This window comes from Alosa pseudoharengus, unplaced genomic scaffold, assembly GCF_046254945.1.
Source record: "Alosa pseudoharengus isolate Yale_2024_CS ecotype anadromous, Long Island Sound unplaced genomic scaffold, YU_APseudo_1.1 YU_APseudo_1.1_scf_9, whole genome shotgun sequence".
Taxonomy (NCBI): domain Eukaryota; kingdom Metazoa; phylum Chordata; class Actinopteri; order Clupeiformes; family Clupeidae; genus Alosa; species Alosa pseudoharengus.
In genome coordinates this window covers 39097757-39117451 of record NW_027468881.1, presented here as the reverse complement: position 1 = coordinate 39117451, position 19695 = coordinate 39097757, and the positions used below count along the sequence as shown (strand labels likewise).

The window sequence follows — 19695 nt, the reverse complement described above, 5'->3', positions numbered from 1 at the left end:
TATAGCTATACAGCATAGAAGTACCGAGTCGCTACGGGGAAAACCAGCCATGCAACTTCCAAGACCGGCGGCCCGACAAATCTCGCGAGAATCGTGAAACATTACCTTGTCAGTAGATACAGCTGTTTGGAGAATAGTGAAACATTACCTTGTCAGTAGATACAGCTGTTTGCAGAGTTTTTCCCTGTTAATCCTTCACCTCTACAACAAAAGCATTTTCATTCTGTACACAGGGCCAATGTTGTCTTGTGGGTCTACGGTCTAATGGACATTTTCACAGTACAAACTTTGAAATTAAACACTTTCTTCACAGCTAATGAGTAGGAAATGCATCGTTTTGTCACGTAAGGACTCTGTTCATATTGTATGACATTTTGAGTCTGTTAAGAGACAAAAAAAAAGCCATGTTTAAATGATGCCCCCAGACCTAGCATTGGAGCTCAATGTACTGGCCATTAGTTGCAGCTACTCCAGCACCGATTTTGGTCGTTATTTTTCCTATTGACAGTACTCGGCGACGTCTTACGATCAAGATCCATATAAAAATCGGCCGAATTTCTCCTTTAAACTGTGATATTCACCTGGGAGGAAAGGCAGAGCCCCGTTTGTTTGTCTTAAACGTCTTAGTCCCACTGTTGTCTGACTCAGCGTCTCAGAATGGAGGTTAAGTCACCTGTTCTGAACTCTGAACCAATAAGGTGCCACATTCTTAACCGTTATTTGTTTGGTTGAAATACTCCGAACGGTTCAAATGCTGCTTTGTGAACACAAACAGAACTGGTTTTCTGTCAGTGAAAAAATAAGACTAATAGTGGGGAGGTGTCAACACACACACACACACACACACACACACACACACACACATTTTAATGCTTTTTGGACCTTAACACAGAGGAAGATTCACAGATCCAACGTTACACTTAGGCAGGTCTGACCAAACACAGAATGCATTGTGCTATTTTCATTCTGAACTGCATGGTTATGGGTAAACATGGCATTGTCGCTTCCAGATGGATAAACTACCTATTATTGCAGAAACTTTGCAATACTTATTATTGCAGAAACTTTGCAGTACTTTGCAAGTTTTTTTGCAATTGGCTTGCTTAGTCCACACAGTTGCAGTCCGCGTAAGACAAGTTTGTGCACGTGCCCAAGACTCCCAAAAACAAGAATGATAATTTTGCTTTGAAACCCCATATTTGTGATGTTGTCAGCACGTGGCTGATATTTCAACAGCTTGGAGTTAAAACAAGTGTCCATGTACAAATCAAAAGAACATCCTATTTCAACAATAGTCACATTCTTAGTGTTGTCATCTATAATGGTGATACCTGGGGTATTTGGAATATTACAGAAAGTGATATTGTTGGTGTTTTCGTCATTGAACCAGTCCATTTGTACAGTGTTTGTATACACATACACACACACACACACACACAGAGGGCCATGTGGGGGTGTCTACACACACGTGTGAAATGTGAGTCTTTCGCCATGCAGCACACTACTTCAGGTCAACAGGTTATGTCAGGATCGTCCTCTAATCTCTCATTCACACACACACACACACGCACGCACACGTATATGTCTCTACTTCTACTTTGAATCCAATCTGTGTGTGTGTGTGTGAGAGAGAGTTCCCAGATTGTCTGTCCCTTCCAGAATATCTACACACAGAATGACCTATGGGTTGTGTGCAAGGGTTGGATTTAAATCAGCAATGTGTGTGTGTGTGTGTGATTGATTAAAAAACTGGAATTGCAGCTCCTCATCAGACACACACACACACACACACACACAGAGGGCCATGTGTGTGTGTGATTGATTAAAAAACTGGAATTGCAGTGAACTATTACAACACTATTGTATCTTTTCCATTCCACAATTCCCACAGTAGTCTAAGGTCTTACAAGTAAATACAGACCGGATGAGTCAGTAGGACAATGCAGTATAAACCAAAATGAGATTTGGTGAAAGATTTAGTACAAAATCAAACATACCTACCTCTAGGATATGTTGTCTGGGATGATTCCTTTCTATGGGCCTCCTTCACTATTGCATTAGGCTAACCAGAACAAATATTTGTGTGTTGAGGCATCTGTAATATACCTATTTTATTTTTATAATACATTAATTAATGTTGTGAGATGGGACTCGCATGTTCTGTTCTGTTTTAAATATGTGTAATGGCCTTTAATGTTTAATGACCGTTATTGAACGGGCGGAATTTGCCGGAGACTAATGCTTTTGCGTATGATTCACCAAATGCCAGGCTCGCGCAATAGCCAACCAGACTAAATATTTCCCAAGCCTTCGAAGGACTGAATTCCAACGACGTTTTTTCCCCTAGCAAAGAAAATTGAGATGGATAATAGATGTAATTGGCGTGAAGTCACACCCGAACCTGTTTGATTTGTTTGACAGATTGTCTGCTCTCTACAACTTGTGCCAACCACCTGTAATGGTATCTGACGGGACAGCAAGTGGAACAGTAAGCGCTCATTGGTCCTCCGCGGGGATAGGGTGTGACTCCGGATTGGCTACAGAGCTACACTGCGTCTTACCTGGGAATAGATCGTCGGTGCGTTCCCTGGAGAAGGGAGACTTTAATTTGCATCGGATGAACAGAGGAAATACGCCACAGAATGTCTTCAGTTTCATCGCAGTTTCTCGACAGATGAACAGAGCGGGAAAGATAGAGCGGATCCGCGAGAAAGTGGTAAGTTGCACACACCGATGAGGCTTGCAGGCGCGCGAAATTCCCTGCCTAGAGACCTATCTCTCGTTTGAGTCTTCCTATGTACTGTTTACAGTAAATAGTGGCCTTAGCTCTCTTCGCAGTTGTTCCGAGGTCATTTTAGAGGACTTTTAATAGTTCTGTGTAGTTAGTTTGGTGATTGGATAATTGATGTGTCATTTGTTGGAGCAATATTGATGTGTTTCTCCCGTCGCTCGTTCTTTAGATATGCTTTTTAAAGACAATCCTTTGGGAATTTAAACTTTTGTATAAAGTCTGTTGTCAGGTGATATGATGTCAGCAATATTTGCTAAAAAGATGACGTCTCTTTCTTTCAGAGATTGGAATGTGTAATAGCACTAATGTAGGGATGATATCAAGGCATTAATTCTGGAATATTTGCATAATTTGCATCCCTAAAACACTATTAGGTTTAGAGGCATGGAGCAGTTTCAGCAACTGTATTTGTTCAGTGCTCAATATTGGATCTGCAAGCGTGTGTGTGTGTGAGTGACGCTGGGATAGTTCAGATATAAGCAGTTTTAAAAGCTCAGTTAGCACAGCGTGCTCCCCAGATGTTTGTCATTCCTATGTGACTGGATAGAGGGATGGTGTCTGACTCACATACCTGAAGGAGACGCCCGACACAAGCCTGGAACAGACAATGCCGTCACAACACATGCCAATCTCCCAGTGTGTGCGCGCGTGCGTGCGTGTGTGCGTGCGCAGGTGCTCCACCAAATTGAATAGACATTTACGCACACAGACACACACAGATCAGATGAAGCACGTTCCTATGAGCAGGGAAGCACACACACACACACACACACACACACACACACACACACACACACACAGAGAGCTCAGTGGAAGCACGTTCCTATGAGCAGGGAAGCACACACACACACACACACTTAAAGCCACAATGTACTTGTCTGTCATGTTCATACTGTCTCACACATTCACAAATAATCATGCCTAGCTTCCAAGCATACGCAAACACACACACACACACACACACACACACACACACATACACTTAAAGACACTTAAAGACACAAGCAAAACATGTACTTGTCTGTCATGTTCATACTGTCGCACACATTCACAGATAGTTATGCCTAGCTTCTAAGCACACACACACACGCACACACACATACACACACACACACACACTTAAAGCCACAATGTACTTGTCTGTCATGTTCATACTGTCTCACACATTCACAAATACTCATGCCTAGCTTCCAAGCATACGCAAACACACAGACACACACACACACACACACATACACTTAAAGACACAAGCAAGACATGTACTTGTCTGTCATGTTCATACTGTCTCACACATTCACAGATAGTTATGCCTATCTTCTAAGCACACACACACACACACACACACACACACACAAACACACATACACACACACACAAACACACATACACACACACACACACACTCAGTGGCACAGTGGGCCTCTTTCCCAATATTTGCTGTTTGCCTTCGGACCACATGACTTTTAAATCATTACACGTGCTTACTTGTAAGATGTTGCAACACCTGATTGTACACATTTTTAACATACAGACGGGAATTTACTGAATATGTTTCAATTCATGACTCTTTTCAGTGTTACATCCAGGCAGTATAATTTACTGAATATGTTTCAATTCATGACTCTTTTCAGTGTTACATCCAGGCAGTATAATTTACTGAATATGTTTCAATTCATGACTCTTTTCAGTGTTACATTCAGGCAGTATAATTTACTGAATATGTTTCAATTCATAACTCTTCAATATTCAGGCAGTATTTCCTCATATCCCCTGTGGGAAGGCCATACAGCTAGATAACTAAAATTCTTTACATCCGTGGCACTGACCTTCGAGGTGAAGTTGACCGTGTAATGGCCCTAGTACTCTGGCTTTGAGATTCAAGGGGAGTTGCAGGTGTACTTGACCTTTAATTTACACTAAATAACAGCATCTCAAAGTCAGAAACTATGAATTGAACTATATCTGTTGCTGTCCATGTGTGTGTGTAATAGTAGAGGTCTAATGGATAGGGATATGTCTGTGAAGTATGTATGTGTGTGTGTGTGTGCATACGTGCGTGTGTGTGTGTGTGTGTGTGTGTGTGTGTGTGTGTGTGTGTGTGTGTATGTGCGTGCGTGTGCGTGTGTGTGTGTGTGTGTGTGTGCGTGCGTGCGTGTGTGTGTGTGGTGTGTGTGTGTGTATGTGGTCAGTGTGTGTGTGTGTGTGCGTGCGTGTGTGTGGTGTGTGTGTGTGTGTGTGTGTGTATGTGCGTGTGCGTGTGTGTGTGTGTGTGTGTGCGTGCGTGCGTGCGTGTGTGTGTGTGGTATGTGGTCAGTGTGTGTGTGTGTGCGCGTGCGTGTATGTGGTGTGTGTGTACCTGATCTATCTGCTCTGATTACTATCCGTGTTGCTGCTGTGAGCCCAGCAGGCTGTATGGTTGGAGCTGCAGTCAGTAATTAAAGCTCATTGAGGCTCGGACTTCGCTGCCCGGCACCAGTTAGCCAGAGTTCCTGTTTCCCTCGGCTGTGCTGAGTTGTGTTGTGTTGTGTTGTGTTGTGCTGTGCTGTGCTGTGCTGTGCTGTGCTGTATTGTGCTGTGCTGTGCTGTGCTGTGCTGTGCTGTGCTGTGCTGAGCTGTGCTGTGCTGTGCTTGGCTGCACCTCAGTGTTTATATACTGTAAATAATTAACTTGGGATGGAGGCTGGCATGGCATGGGGAGGAGGCTGATATGGGGAGGAGGTTGACATGGGATGGGGAGGAGGCTGGCATGGGGAGGAGGCTGGCATGGGATGGGGAGGAGGCTGGCATGGGATGGAGGCTGGCATGGGATGGGGAGGAGGCTGGCATAGGATGGGGAGGAGGCTGGCATGGGGAGGAGGCTGGCATGGGATGGGGAGGAGGCTGGCATGGGGAGGAGGCTGGCATGGGATGGGGAGGAGGCTGGCATGGGGAGGAGGCTGGCATGGGATGGGGAGGAGGCTGGCATGGGGAGGAGGCTGGCATGGGATGGGGAGGAGGCTGGCATGGCATGGGGAGGAGGCTGGCATGGCATGGGGAGGAGGCATGGCATGGGATGGGGAGGAGGCTGGCATGGGATGGGGAGGAGGCTGGCATGGGGAGGAGGCTGGCATGGGGAGGAGGCTGGCATGGGATGGGGAGGAGGTTGGCATGGGATGGGGAGGAGGCTGGCATGGGGAGGAGGCTGGCATGGGATGGGGAGGAGGCTGGCATGGGGAGGAGGCTGGCATGGGATGGGGAGGAGGTTGGCATAGGATGGAGGCTGGCATGGGATGGGGAGGAGGTTGGCATGGGGAGGCCGCATTCCTCTCATAGCTGCTGCTGAGGCCTCAGAGCCCGAGCTCATGCCGACCCCCCCCTCACCCCACCTGTTCTACCCACGTGATCACTCATTCCTGGTGGTGGTGGTGGGGGGAGGGGGGTCACACACACACACACACACACACACACACACACACACATAAGGTTACCTGTTCAGCCTCCTCCATTTCCATTCCCCAGGGTCTGGTCTCTTTGTCCCTGTGTCATGTGACCACTTACACCACCTGTGTCATGTGACCACTTACACCACCTGTGTCATGTGACCACTAACACCACCTGTGTCATGTGACCACTTACACCACCTGTGTCATGTGACCACTTACACCACCTGTGTCATGTGACCACTTACACCACCTGTGTCATGTGACCACTTACACCACCTGTGTCATGTGACCACTAACACCACCTGTGTCATGTGACCACTTACACCACCTGTGTCATGTGACCACTAACACCACCTGTGTTATGTGATCACTAACACCACAGCGACTCAGCTGAATGAGCTTGAATTTAGTTGAATTGAATTGAGTTGAATTTAGTTGAGTTAAGTTTAATTGAATTGAGTTGAATTAGCTTGAATTGAGTTGAGTTGAATTAACTTGAATTGACTTAAATTGAGTTGTCTTGCATTAGCTTAAATTGCGTGAGCTGGGAGGGTGGGAGTGATCAGCAAAGCAGAGGGAAAATTGGAGTGAAACTGGAAAAACAGCATTCCACAGCGGATCGACCGTGTTCCTGGCGACGACTCTCCACACTCGCCCAGCAGGTTCCACATGGAGGAACCCGACTCCAGACCATATGCGGGCCAGGCCCCAGACGGTTCTGACCTACTCTGGACCGCATGCGGGCCAGGCCCCAGACGTTATGGCTGCTGATGGAGTTCTTGGCTCAGCTGAGTTAATGGTTATTGCAAGTGTAAGGCATAGAGTCTTCCCTGAGTGTGTGGGTTAAGGCCTGAGTATGTGGGTTAAGGCCTGAGTGTGTGGGTTAAGGCCTGAGTGTGTGGGTTAAGGCCTGAGTATGTGGGTTAAGGCCTGAGTGTGTGGGTTAAGGCCTGAGTGTGTGGGTTAAGGCCTGAGTGTGTGGGTTAGTGTGTGGGTTAAGGCCTGAGTGTGTGGGTTAAGGCCTGAGTGTGTGGGTTAAGGCCTGAGTGTGTGGGTTAAGGTCGGAGTGTGTGGGTTAAGGTCGGAGGAGACTTCTGGGGATTGGTTCTGCACACAGTGTGTGCACGGTGCCAATGACGACCTCCGGCCACACGGCCATGCTGTGCTGCACCAGGATGTTGTGACCATATGGAATGTGCCGTATTGCCCGTGCCTGGGCCTGTCTAACCTCTTCAGCGCTGGTGCAGAAACAGGGTGGTGGTGCAGAAACAGGGTGGTGGTTATTTGTGAGAGAGGCACGGCCTTGGTGATGGACAGGATGAGCAATGCTGAGCGTGTCACTTTGTGACAATGCAGTAATTAGCATAGCTCACTACTGACGGCAACAACAACAACAGTAACAGCAACACTAACAACAACAACAGCAGCAGCAACACATGACCTTCATCCAGCACTCTTAACCTAGGCACCCCTGAGGGGGCGGTCCTCAGTACAACCACCACAGGTCACAGGTGTGTGTGGAACTAACCAATACAGTTCTGTGATAAAGTGTTAGGCCTGTTTGAAACAAAGCTATTAAAGCTTGCTGGGTGTGTGTGGAACTAACCAATACAGTTCTGTGATAAAGTGTTAGGCCTGTTTGAAACAAAGCTATAAAGCTTGCTGGGTGTGTGTGGAACTAACCAATACAGTTCTGTGATGAAGTGTTAGGCCTGTTTGAAACAAAGCTATAAAGCTTGCAGGGTGTGTCTGTGCGATCCGCTTTGTTAGATTGCAGTTTCAGTCATTAGCAGAACTTTCCACTGACACCAGTAGCTGTAATGGTGGTGCTTTGTGATCATGTATGGGTGTGTGTGTGCTGGGTGGAGTGTGAGTGTGTGTGTCTGGCGTTGTGTGAATGGTGTGCATCTTTGAGCTGAGCTTTGTCTTGGAGTCAGATGGCATGCATCAGGGCCACATCAGGGCCACATCAGGTTCAGGGTCTGTGGCTTCAGGTTGCGTTAGTCAGTAGAACATGGGCTGTTTACACTCCAATAGAACATGGGCTGACCTGTTCATGAGTGTACCTGTAAGGGAGTGTTCCTTTGGTGATGTGTGTGTGTGTGTGTGTGTGTGTGTTGCTAGGGAGTCTACCTGTATGGAAAAGTGCCTTTGGTGATGTGTGTGTTAGAGAGTACACCATCATTGAGTGTATAATTATAAGTAAGTATACTCTTTTGATCCCTGCATTTATCCCAATCCGTGAATTAGTGAAACACACACAGCACACAGTGAACAGACAGTGAGGTGAAGCACACACTAATCCCGGCGCAGTGAGCTGCCTGCAACAACAGCGGCGCTCGGGGAGCAGTGAGGGGTTAGGTGCCTTGCTCAAGGGCACTTCAGCCGTGCCTATTGGTCGGGGCTCGAACCGGCAACCCTCCGGCAACAGGTCCGAAGTGCTAACCAGTGGGCCACGGCTGCCCCCTGTGTGTTTGTGAGAGTGAGTGTACATGTTGTGTGTGACAGTGTTATTGTTAATTACTGAGTGTGTGTGTGTGTATGTATGAGTGTGTGTAAGTGTGCCTGTTAGCTAGTGTGTGGTTAAGTGTGTGTGTGTGTGTGCCTATTTGAGTGTATGTGGTGTGTGTGTGTGTGTGGTGTGTGTTTGTGTGTGTGTGTGCCTGTTAGCTAGTGTGTGGTTAAGTGTGTGTGTGTGCCTGTTTGAGTGTGTGTGTGTGTGTGTGTGTGTATGGATTAAGTGAAAGCTGGCTGGGTGCCCATGGGTTTAATCCTGAGCTGGCAGTCCCCATGAACACAGGGCAGTACAGGGCAGTACAGGGCAGGGCGGTCCAGCAGAAGATTTAGCTCTGGAGGTGAGAGCCGAGCCGGAGGGGTGGGGGGGTTGCTCTGGAGGTGAGAGCCGGGGGGTGGGGGGGGGTGCGATTGCTCTGGAGGTGAGAGCCGGGGGGTGGGGGGGTGGGGGGTTTGCTCTGGAGGTGAGAGCCGGGGGCTGTGGGGGGTGGGATTGCTCTGGAGGTGAGAGCCGAGCCGGAGGGGTGGGGGGGTGGGGGTGCGATTGCTCTGGAGGTGAGAGCTGGGGGGTGTGGGGGGTGGGGGTGGTGCTCTTAAAACGATGGTTCGGAGTAATTTCACCCTAGGGTCCTTTGAACCATGACCCCGAGCCAAACACCCTCCCAGAACCTGTTTTCCCTTGGTCAAACCCTGGTCGAGTAGCGCTGTCAGAAACGAATGACTTTCTGCAGGCGTAATGGTACCAACTTTTATCTCGTAAATTACCCCACTAATAATGCCCTAAATGGTACAAAACTTCTACAGTATGTTCTTTACCCATAAAAAGAGGCATTGAAAAGTTTGTAAGTACACCAGGAGTTTATTTAAATAACACTTGCCTGATGGATGCTATTATTTGCTACTAAACCACTGCATCAACGTTACTTCCGTGATTTGGGAAAAGCCCGTAAAAGTCCTGGCAGGAAGCATGCATAAGGATGTAGATCCAGGAATGCACTAATATTTTGTTCGTAGTACCAGTTTGCAACAATTATTAGTTAACACTAAGTTGTAAACACTTCGGAAAAAAATATATTAAAAACTGGATATACCAAAAAATGTTGATGTAATCGCTTCCTGCCAGGACTTTTACGGGCTTTTCCCAAATCACGAAAGTAACATCGACGCAGCGGTATAGTAGCAGATAGTAGCATCCATCAGGCAAGTGTTATTTAAATAAACTCCTGGTGTACCTACAAACTTTTCAATGCCTCTTTTTATGAGTAAAGAACATACTGTAGAAGTTTCGTACCATTCAGGGCATTATTAGTGGGGTAATTTACGAGATAAAAGTTGGTTCTATCATGACTGCAGATTAGTTTCTGACAGCGCTACTCGACCAGGGTTCGACCAAGGGAAAACAGGTTCTGAGAGGGTGTTTGACTCGGGGTCATGGTGCAAAGGACCCTAGGGTGAAATTACTCCGAACCATCGCTTTAAGGCTCCCGACACACAGAGACAACAGGGGAAGATCACGCGGTAACAGAGTTACTCTCCCACTAGATTTGTTGGTGCCACTCAACAATTACTGAAATTACATTTAGCAAATCACTTACTGCTTGGTGAAATTAAATCTTTATATGATTTTAAAGCAAAAAAGTGCTCGGCAATGGAGTTACATAAAAATTCATCACTTTTTTTTTCATACAAATCATCAAACATGCGGTTCTCAAAATAGCAAATAATTCACAACTATCAATTTGTCTCTTACCTCTACTCTTGCAACTCATGCTATGTGTATGTAAGTGTGTGTGTGTGTGTGTGTGTGTGTGTGTGTGTGTGTGAGAGTGAGTACTGTGTGAGTGTCACCATTCCCTACCAGCAACCCTTCACTCAACACCAGCATCTACACGCCGATAGGTGCACAGTCACTAGATGTACTGGGTGCACAGTCACTAGATGTACTGGGTGCACAGTCACTATGTACTCGTACCATTTCATGGACAGAATGTCATGGAACTTGGCATGCCCCCAGAGGTCTTCAGCATGACCATACACATCAAATATGGCGCTGTTCAGAACATCTCAGCACAAGATAGAAAGAAATCTGTGATTTTGCTGTTACTCTGTTAAAGTTCAGTGAGTTCAATGATGTTGACGTCTTTTTAAGGAAGCAGGTGTTGATGTTTTCTCTTCCTTGTTTCTGATGCTGTGTTCTGGGTCTTTCATCACATCCACTCCCTCTATTTGGCTTGAGTTGCAGTAGTGTCACAGACCTAGTGCATGAGTACATCTCGTTTGCAGCATTTCCATTGCAAACCTCTGAATTACACGTGTGCTTTCTCTCCAGGTCTTGTCAACTGTTTGTCTCTGTGCTGCCTCCTGATTGGCCCTGTGCTGTGGGCCCTGCCTCCTGATTGGTCGTCTGCAGGATTCCACCAATCACGGCTCCCATTCTGGGCCATGTCTAAGAGTGACTCCTGGCCAGGTGGTGTTGCCATGGACGCGGTCATCTTAAAGGACAGCGCTGGGAGCTATGACAGTGTAATCAGCATGGACTCTAATCATGTGAGTGGAGAGAGAAAGAGAGTGCGTGTGTGTGTGTGTGAGAGAGAGAGAGAGAGAGAGAGAGAGAGAGAGTGTGTGTGTGTGTGAGAGAGAGAGAGTGTGTGTGTGTGTGAGAGAGAGAGAGAGAGAGTGTGTGTGTGTGTGTGAGAGAGAGAGAGAGAGAGAGAGAGAGTGTGTGTGTGTGAGAGAGAGAGAGTTTGTGCACAGGGGTGTGTGTCACCTCAAACTAACAAAGAGCTCACTATCACCTAAGTGACGCATTAAAACAGTTGCTTCATGACTCAAAGCTGTTTCAAACATCAGCACCTCTCCCTGTACCTCTCACCCAGTGACCTACAACCCAGTTCCTTTGGCCATTTCAGTCACAGTCCTTATAGGCAAGTTCCATCCGGCCATCTTGGTAACGCACTTTGGGCAGTTATCGGCGGCCATCTTGGTAATGCACTTTTGGGCAGTTATCGGCGGCCATCTTGGTAACGCACTTTGGGCAGTTATCGGGCAGCTATTTTCCTATTCAAGTGAATGGGAAGGCATATGTAGATTACATTGCAGGAAGGGGAGAGATATGTGTAGACAACATTCTATTGGCGTTACAGACTAACCCCAAGCATTTCTATGGAGGATTCTTTTAGTGCTGTGTCTCATTAGAAAGTCTCTGTTCCACCCCACATTCACATTCCTGTCCATGTGCATCGTCCAGTCCACTCCACGTCCACCCTCTCTAGTTCTTCATCGTGCATTGTCCACTCCACGTCCACCCTCTCTAGTTCTTCATCGTGCATCGTCCACTCCACTCTGGTCAGTGTGAGCTGCCCACACCACCCCCTTCTCCACTGCAACATGCCATCCTCACTTTCTCAGAGCAAGGGAATGCCACACACTGATTTTGACAGCTGTTTGTTTTTTCGCCAAGTTGTTGATCTGAAACACAATCATGCAAACCTCACTTCTGATTACACAACTACGTGCTTTTATGTAGCTCTTTCACCAAGGCCCCCAACACGCTTTTACAGTAAAGGGCAAACCTTAGCAATGGTGATTATTCCTATTTTTTGTATTTATTTTTCTAGTTAAATGTAATCACTCTTTATTTATGTTATTTTCGATTGTTTTTGTGTTATTCTTAGTCCTTTTTTTTGATTAACAAACTCGGCTGACACCATCAATGTCAAGTTAACGTTAACCAGCTTCCATTGGGCTGATGAGCGCCTTGGCTAGCCTGCCTTATGTCTCTGAAGTCCCTCATCCATCCGTGACGCTGCACATCCAATGTCTGGACGGAGGGATTGCTCAGCAAGGGGGCCTAACGTCAATCTGCAAGAGATCTGCAGCTGCCACGACCACCGAGCTGCGGCTGACATGCGAGCTGCCATGCTAGCATCTACCGGTGCCTGGAGTCTGGATTGAGTGCTAAGAAACTCTGATGACAGCGTCAACCATGAAACAACATACAACAAACGGTCACTGTCTAGGACCACCGAGCTGATCATCAGCAGGGTCGCCCATCACAAATTCGGACTGTCTTATCCTTCCAGTGCTCTCCAGACTTCCAGTGCTCTCCAGACTGCCAGTGAATTCTCCGGGTTGGTCAGTTATAAAGAACTTTGTTGGTGTTGCCTCGTGAAGACACAGCTGTGCGCAGTTGTCATGCGGGTCATCTTTGCCCTTGGACATTTTCAGCCGGTTGGAAATTGGACTAATTTTATTTAAAATTTTTATTTATTTTATTTATTCATTTGTTTGTTGTATGTCTTGTTAATCTTGGTGTCACGGGTACGCTGGCGACTACGCCGCTCCGTCCGGCATCTATTGTCTTTGTTAGTCTGTGTCAATAACAGTGTCTTATATGTGGAGCGCTTTGGGTTGCACTCTGTGCATGTTAAATGCGCTAGAAGCTACAAATAAATCTGACTTGACTTGACTTGACTAGACAAATGTACTGTACCCTCCCACATTCAACATCCCAATGGCCTTTTCTACCCAACAACCCAAATACACCCTCCTCAATCAATACTCTAGCACCCTTTTCCACACAACAACCCAAATATACCCTCCTCATCCAATACTCTAGCACCCTTTTCCACCTAACAACCCAAATACACCCTCCTCAACCAATACTCTAGCACCCTTTTCTATCCAACAACCCAAATATACCCTCCTCAATCAATACCTTAGTGCCCGGTCACCTGCCATGTTGGTTAGCTTCAGAGACCTCCATGCCCCACTCTGCCCTGAATGCTTGGAGTGAGATATCAACAGGACATTGGCTCATTACTTAAGCCATTGTGTTACCCTGTAGGGTGTCGGCCATTGGCTTTGTTGTGTCCAAGCCCAAAGTGAATTAGCCTTAATCTGCAGTGTCCGACACAAACACCGTCTGTAGCTTCACTGATAAACAGACCAACACCTAGGTGCAAAGATTGAGCTCCCTCTGTTTGTCTTTCCCTCCTCTCTCATTCCCTCTCTCATTCCCTCCTCTCTCTATCCCTCTCTAATTTCCTCTTTTCTCTCTCCCTCTCTCATTCCCTCTCTCTCCCCCTCTCTCTCTGTCTCTCCCTCTCTCACTCCCTCCTCTCTCTCTCCTCCTCTCACTCCCTCCTCTCTCTCTCTCCCCTTCTCTCTGCAGAGTGATGACAGTCTTATGTATTTTGCGCCTGACGTGAGAGCGAGTCTGATGTTTCTGGAAGAGACCATTGAGTCTCTGGAGTTGGAGGAGGACAGTGGCCTTTCCAATGACGAGCTTGACCCACACACGCCAACTCCCACACACACCGACAAGGTCACCATCTGTCTCCCTACACACACACGGATGGAAGGTAAGTTCACCTGCTACCTACTATCTGGTTAAGGTGTTGTTTTGCTAAAGGTAGAATACCTGCTATCTGGCTAATGTGTTGTTTTGCTAAAGGTAGAATACTTGCTAAAGGTAGAATACTTACGTGACAACAACACTACATAGTGCTCTCTCTTACCATGACAACAACGCTACATAGTTATCTTCCCCGTGACAACAACGCTACATAGTGTTTTTACCATGACAACAACGCTACATAGTTCTCTTCCCCGTGACAACAATGCTACATAGTGCTCTTACCGTGACAACAATTCTACATAGTGCTCTTACTGTGACAATAACGCTACATAGCTGTGCGTTGGCAATGCCAGGCGTTCTAGGTGTGCGTTGGCAATGTCTCCACTCACATTATTGTAAGTCAGTGTGGCTTCAAAAAGAGTTGTTATTTTATGGTGAAAGAACTCCATTGTGTTGCTTTAACAGTAAGTATGCATGGACGTCCTAACATGTAGACCCGCCAGCATGTGTGAAAATGAAGAAAGATAACATAGAAGATAAGCTTTGTCACTCCACAGAGACCACAGCTTAGGAAGCACTCCTTGAGATCAGCTAACCTTTAATGGCAAATAGATCCAAAGGTGGCATTGAAACATTAGATTTCTGTAGCTCATAAACCCTGAGGTGTAACTCATAAACCCTGAGGTAAGGACACTCAGATTGTGTTAGCTGGCTCATAGGCTGCTCTGTAGAGTACTATTCGGTTCTGTGTAGCTCATAGACCCTGAGTAACTCATAAACCCTGAAGTGTAACTCATAAACCCTGAGGTAAGGACACTCAGATTGTGTTAGCTGGCTCTTAGGCGGCTTTGTAGAGTACTATTCGGTTCTTTTTCTCCAAATCTGAAGGGGCTGAGAATCCTTGGACTCTTTAAGTTATAGTAATAATTACTGAATGTTTTGTTGTCTTCCAGATGTGTCCAGATGCCATGACGATCCCAACCAGGTGATGGGTAGAAACCACAAGCCATCGATGAGCTACATGGTGCCCACACCTTTACTCCTGGCCAACGGCCCTGGCCTCCTGCGCTCCAGATTACCGTCGTCTTCAGCTGCGGACCACAAGCCAACACCCACGCCAACGCCCCCCACTACTGGCACGGCTGTCGCTAAACATGCCGGTCCCAAGGCTGTCGCCATGGATAAACTCATTACTGTGCCAGCTGCCGTCTCGACTAGTGGACACTCTGCTGCTGCTGACCCAGTTGAAATCGATGCAAGTGAAGTCATGCCTGCTGGACTGGAGGTGACCTCTACTAAACTGATTACTGATGCACTCGAAATGCCAACGGATAAAGCCGTGGACTCACCTGAGCTGATAGGTGATAAAGCAGTAGACTCACCTGAGCTGATAGGTGATGAGCGCACCACGGATGCAGCTGGGAGGCCTGTGAGCACACACACCAGTGATCCCGATCAACTGATCTCTGCTTATCTAGCGGCTGGCCCAGCTACTCACCAGAGGCCTGTAGAGGTGCCCACAGACACCGCCCTCACAACTACCCCTGCCTGTGCCAGTGCAGTGGGTATCAGTGAGCATGCCACCAGCGCCACACCTGTGGAGGATGGCCCCAAAGTCCCTCAGGTTGCTGGGGTCGCCCCTCCTGGAGGGGGCATGGAGTTTATTCCGCCCCCCATGGCCTTCATGGATGAACCAGCGGAGGACAGTGACTCTGAGACGCCCGTGTCCTCGGACATTAACCTGGCAGACATCCCAGCTCCAGCTGTTCCGGCAAAGGACGTCCCAAATCCCGCTTTTCCAGCGTCTTATATTCCAGCTCCCGTGATTCCATCTCCAGATGTTTTGACCCAGGATGCTAATGACGCTAGTTTCTCAGCATCTGACATTCGTCCTCCAGTTATGTCATCTCCAGATGTCCCTGCCCAGGGCACCTTTGATGCTATGCTCCCAGACATAGTCATTCCACCTCCAGAGATTGCAACACCCAACAGTCCAGATCCTCCTGATAATCCCATCCCAGTAATTCCCACTCCAGACATCCCAGCTCCCGTTATTCCAACAATTGACATTCCAGCTCCTGATCCACCGAGCGCAGTCCCCCCTTCCCAGACTCCTCCAAACGAGAGCGAAACAGCGGACGTAGCGGTGGGCAGAGCAGGGGGCGTGGAAAGCGTTGGCCCCGCCTCCCAGAGACACCCGCTGTCCTACAGTGAACTGGAGAAGCTGCGGAAGAAGGCGTCCATGAAGAAGCCGCCGGGATCCGTCCCCGTGGTCCACACTCGCCGATCGGCCTCCCCGCACCACCCCGCCCCGCACCACCCCGCCCCGGCCCAGTCGTCTCCCGCCGCTGAGGGTCTGCCGGGGCCGCCACAGGAGTACTGCGACGCCAAGAGCCCGCCCACCGTCGCTCCCAAGCCCAAGAAACTGCCCTCCAACATCGTCCTGAAGCCGCACCGGGTGGCCGACCCCGTGAGCGGTCCTCTCATCTCGCCTGACCGGGTTCTGATGGACCCGCAGAAGGTGCACATGGAGGCGCTGCGCAAACTGGGCCTGCTCAAGGGCGACGAGCCAGACTCCCGCGCCGCCTCCGGCCACTCCCTCTCGCCGAGGTCACGCAGGTCGTGGGCGCCACCCTCCGGTCCACCGTCGTCGCCCGGACCCAGCTCCGCAAGGCCGCCCACACCTGAGGTGAGCGCTCAGCCGGCCCTGCCCTCCCTGAGGCCTCCTGCAGCAGACACACCCAGCCCCAAGCTCTCTCCTGCCCCCCAGAGGAAGATGGTGCAAGTGCGGCTGGCCCCTCGACAGGTGCCCTCTGGCTCTGACGAGGGTGGTCAGGGGGTAGCGGAGACGCCAGTGGGGGGCAATGAGGACGAGCAGGACGATCTGGACATACCAGATCATCTCCCGCCCAGCCCTCCCGCCGCACACACACACACACACACACACACATCCCCCAACAGCTCTGCGCCTCGTCCCCATGGCATCAGTGTTCAGATCAGCCCCCTCAGTAATGAAGAGGACCGCAGGGAGGCGCTCAGGAAACTGGGCCTACTTAAGGACTAGAGAGTGTGTGTGTGTGTGTGTGTGTGTATAGCTGGTGCTACTTAGGGACTAGAGTATGAATGTGTGTGTGTGTGTGTGTGTGTGTGTGTGTGTGTGTGTGTGTGTGTGTGTATGTGTGTGTGTGTGTGTGTAGTTGGGGCTACTGAGGGACTAGAGTATGAATGTGTGTGTGTGTGTGTGTGTGTGTGTGTGTGTGTAGCTGAATCAACACTGAACAACAAGAAGCATCCAGCCACGCTGGACCAGAACAGATAGCAGTGTCCAGCTGCACCACACGGGACTAATATGACTTTATATGGTATATGGTCCAGTACCGTGGACCAGTGACTGGCCGGTGGTCCCCAGCTAGAACAGAGACCCTGGGCTGGTGGTCCCCAGCTAGAACCCAGACCCTGGGCCGGTGGTCCCCAGCTAGAACCCAGACCCTGGGCCGGTGGTCCCCAGCATCCAGCCACACTGGGACGGGACCGGTTTAAACCTCTGAATCGGCCCAAAGAACATGTGAACTAAACTATCCACCCCAACTTGGACCAGTTCTAGTCTTAGTTCATGTGAACTAAACTATCCACCCCAACTTGGACCAGTACTAGTCTTAGTTCATGTGAACTAAACTATCCACCCCAACTTGGACCAGCACTAGTCTTAGTTCATGTGAACTAAACTATCCACCCCAACTTGGACATGCTCTCTTATCCACATGGCCAAGAGAGAGGGGCAACAGTCTGCTGGACATACTGACCACACTGCAGTGGACTAGAGTTGCTTATGGGGAACTGTGATGGGGCCGATGGGGTGGGGAGGAGCAGGAGTCTTAATGCCCACCATGTTAATGCCCACAGCAGGAGTCTTAATGCCCACCATGTTAATGCCCACAGCAGGAGTCTTAATGCCCACCATGTTAATGCCCACAGCAGGAGTCTTAATGCCCACCATGTTAATGCCCACAGCAGGAGTCTTAATGCCCACCATGTTAATGTCCAGAGCAGGAGTCTTAATGCCCGCCATGTTAATGTCCGTGTCTTAATGCCCGCCATGTTAATGTCGTGTCTTAATGCCCGCCATGTTAATGTCCAGAGCAGGAGTTTCTAGCCGAACTGCTGAACTTTAACATGCTGAACATGGGGTGACTTAGAATACCCAGAAGGACCGCGTGATAACCAGGCATGGGGTGACTTAGAATACCCAGAAGGACCGCATGTTAACCAGGCATGGGGTGACATAGAATACCCAGAAGGACCGCATGCTAACCAGGCATGGGGTGACTTAGAATACCCAGAAGGACCGCATGCTAACTAGGCATGGGGTGACTAACCCCACAATGGGCAGACTCATGGGATGCTCTGAAAATGTATTAAAATAAAACAAAATAAATGTAAATCAATTTTGTTAAACTGGTATACTATTGTACACTGAGGTTTTCTTTGCATGGGGATATGAAATGCTCTTTTTGTCAGGACTCAGATGTAACATAGACTGGCATTTTGGGGTTTGGTGTGTGTGTGTGTGTGTGTGTGTGTGTGTTTTCAGGCCTGTATGAGGACAGGTGTGTTAATGGGGTCCAAGCCTTTCTTCTGATCTCTAATGTGTTCTGCTCCTTGATAGGATCTTAATTTAGGGAGTGTAGGACTTGTCACTGGTCCATTCTGGTTCAGTCTGAGGTTCCATTCTGGTTCAGTCTGGTCTCAGGTGTGCACAGGTGTGTTCACTGGCTCAGAGTCAGGGCTCTGCGTCATTGGTGTGTTCAGGTGTGCTCACCTGCCTGAGGAATGGAATGCAGCAGGTATTTCACCCCAGCGGCGCATCAGATAAAGATTATCCAGGCGTGACAGGTAGAGAATGCTGCTGCAGTGATTCACCTGTAATACGTACGCTGAAGCCCTGATATGCAACTCTCCAACCCTTTCTACAGGTGTGTTCATAGCGTGTGAGCTAGAACATTTACAGGTGTGTTCATAGGGTGTGAGCTAGAACATTACAGGTGTGTTCATAGGGTGAGAGCTAGAACTTCTACAGGTGTTTTCAACGTGAGAGCTTCTCATTGTTAATGTACAGTGAGTGTACTTTACTGTACTTGCTGAAAGAAACCAGGTGTTTAACTTCCCCGATATACCACAGGAAGGTGTTTAACTTCACCCATATACCACAGGAAGGTGTTTAACTTCCCTGATATACCACAGGAAGGTGTTTAACTTCACCCATATACCACAGGAAGGTGTTTAACTTCACCCATATACCACAGGAAGGTGTTTAATTTCACCCATATACCACAGGAAGGTGGAGAGTGTGGCAGCATCGGTAGCCCTCTGATGTTTGATATGTTAAGCTACCACCCAGTTAAATGTAGCAAGCTAAGTTACACAAACACCCTGCAATAGTAGGCTTAGCTCACTACATGTGAAGCTGCGCCAACTTAACATGGCAATCAACATGAGAAACTACTACTACGTTTAAATTACCAAATTCGCAAAGTCAATTCCATTGGGTTATCAATATACATGCCAGAGTCGCTATAATGAATTAAATCAAAGACCAAAGATTGCTGGGA

The 19695-nt window shown here is 48.3% G+C and overlaps 1 protein-coding gene across 1 annotated transcript; it reads left to right on the top strand.

The window, feature by feature from the left end:
• Window positions 1-2544: 2544 nt before the first annotated feature.
• Window positions 2545-18547, top strand: LOC143114837 (uncharacterized). The gene is made up of 4 exons (XM_076276641.1): window positions 2545-2716; window positions 11057-11274; window positions 13901-14090; window positions 15040-18547. The coding sequence occupies exons 2-4, from the start codon at window positions 11170-11172 to the stop codon at window positions 17148-17150; spliced, it is 2406 nt and encodes an 801-aa protein (XP_076132756.1). The 5' UTR covers window positions 2545-2716; window positions 11057-11169; the 3' UTR covers window positions 17151-18547.
• Window positions 18548-19695: the final 1148 nt, after the last annotated feature.

Coding starts and splice junctions, on each gene's coding strand:
- LOC143114837 (XM_076276641.1), top strand. CDS start 11,170: ATGTCTAAGAGTGACTCCTGGCCAGGTGGTGTTGCCATGGACGCGGTC. Junction 11,275..13,900: donor TCAGCATGGACTCTAATCAT/GTGAGTGGAGAG, acceptor TTCTCTCTGCAG/AGTGATGACAGTCTTATGTA. Junction 14,091..15,039: donor TACACACACACGGATGGAAG/GTAAGTTCACCT, acceptor GTTGTCTTCCAG/ATGTGTCCAGATGCCATGAC.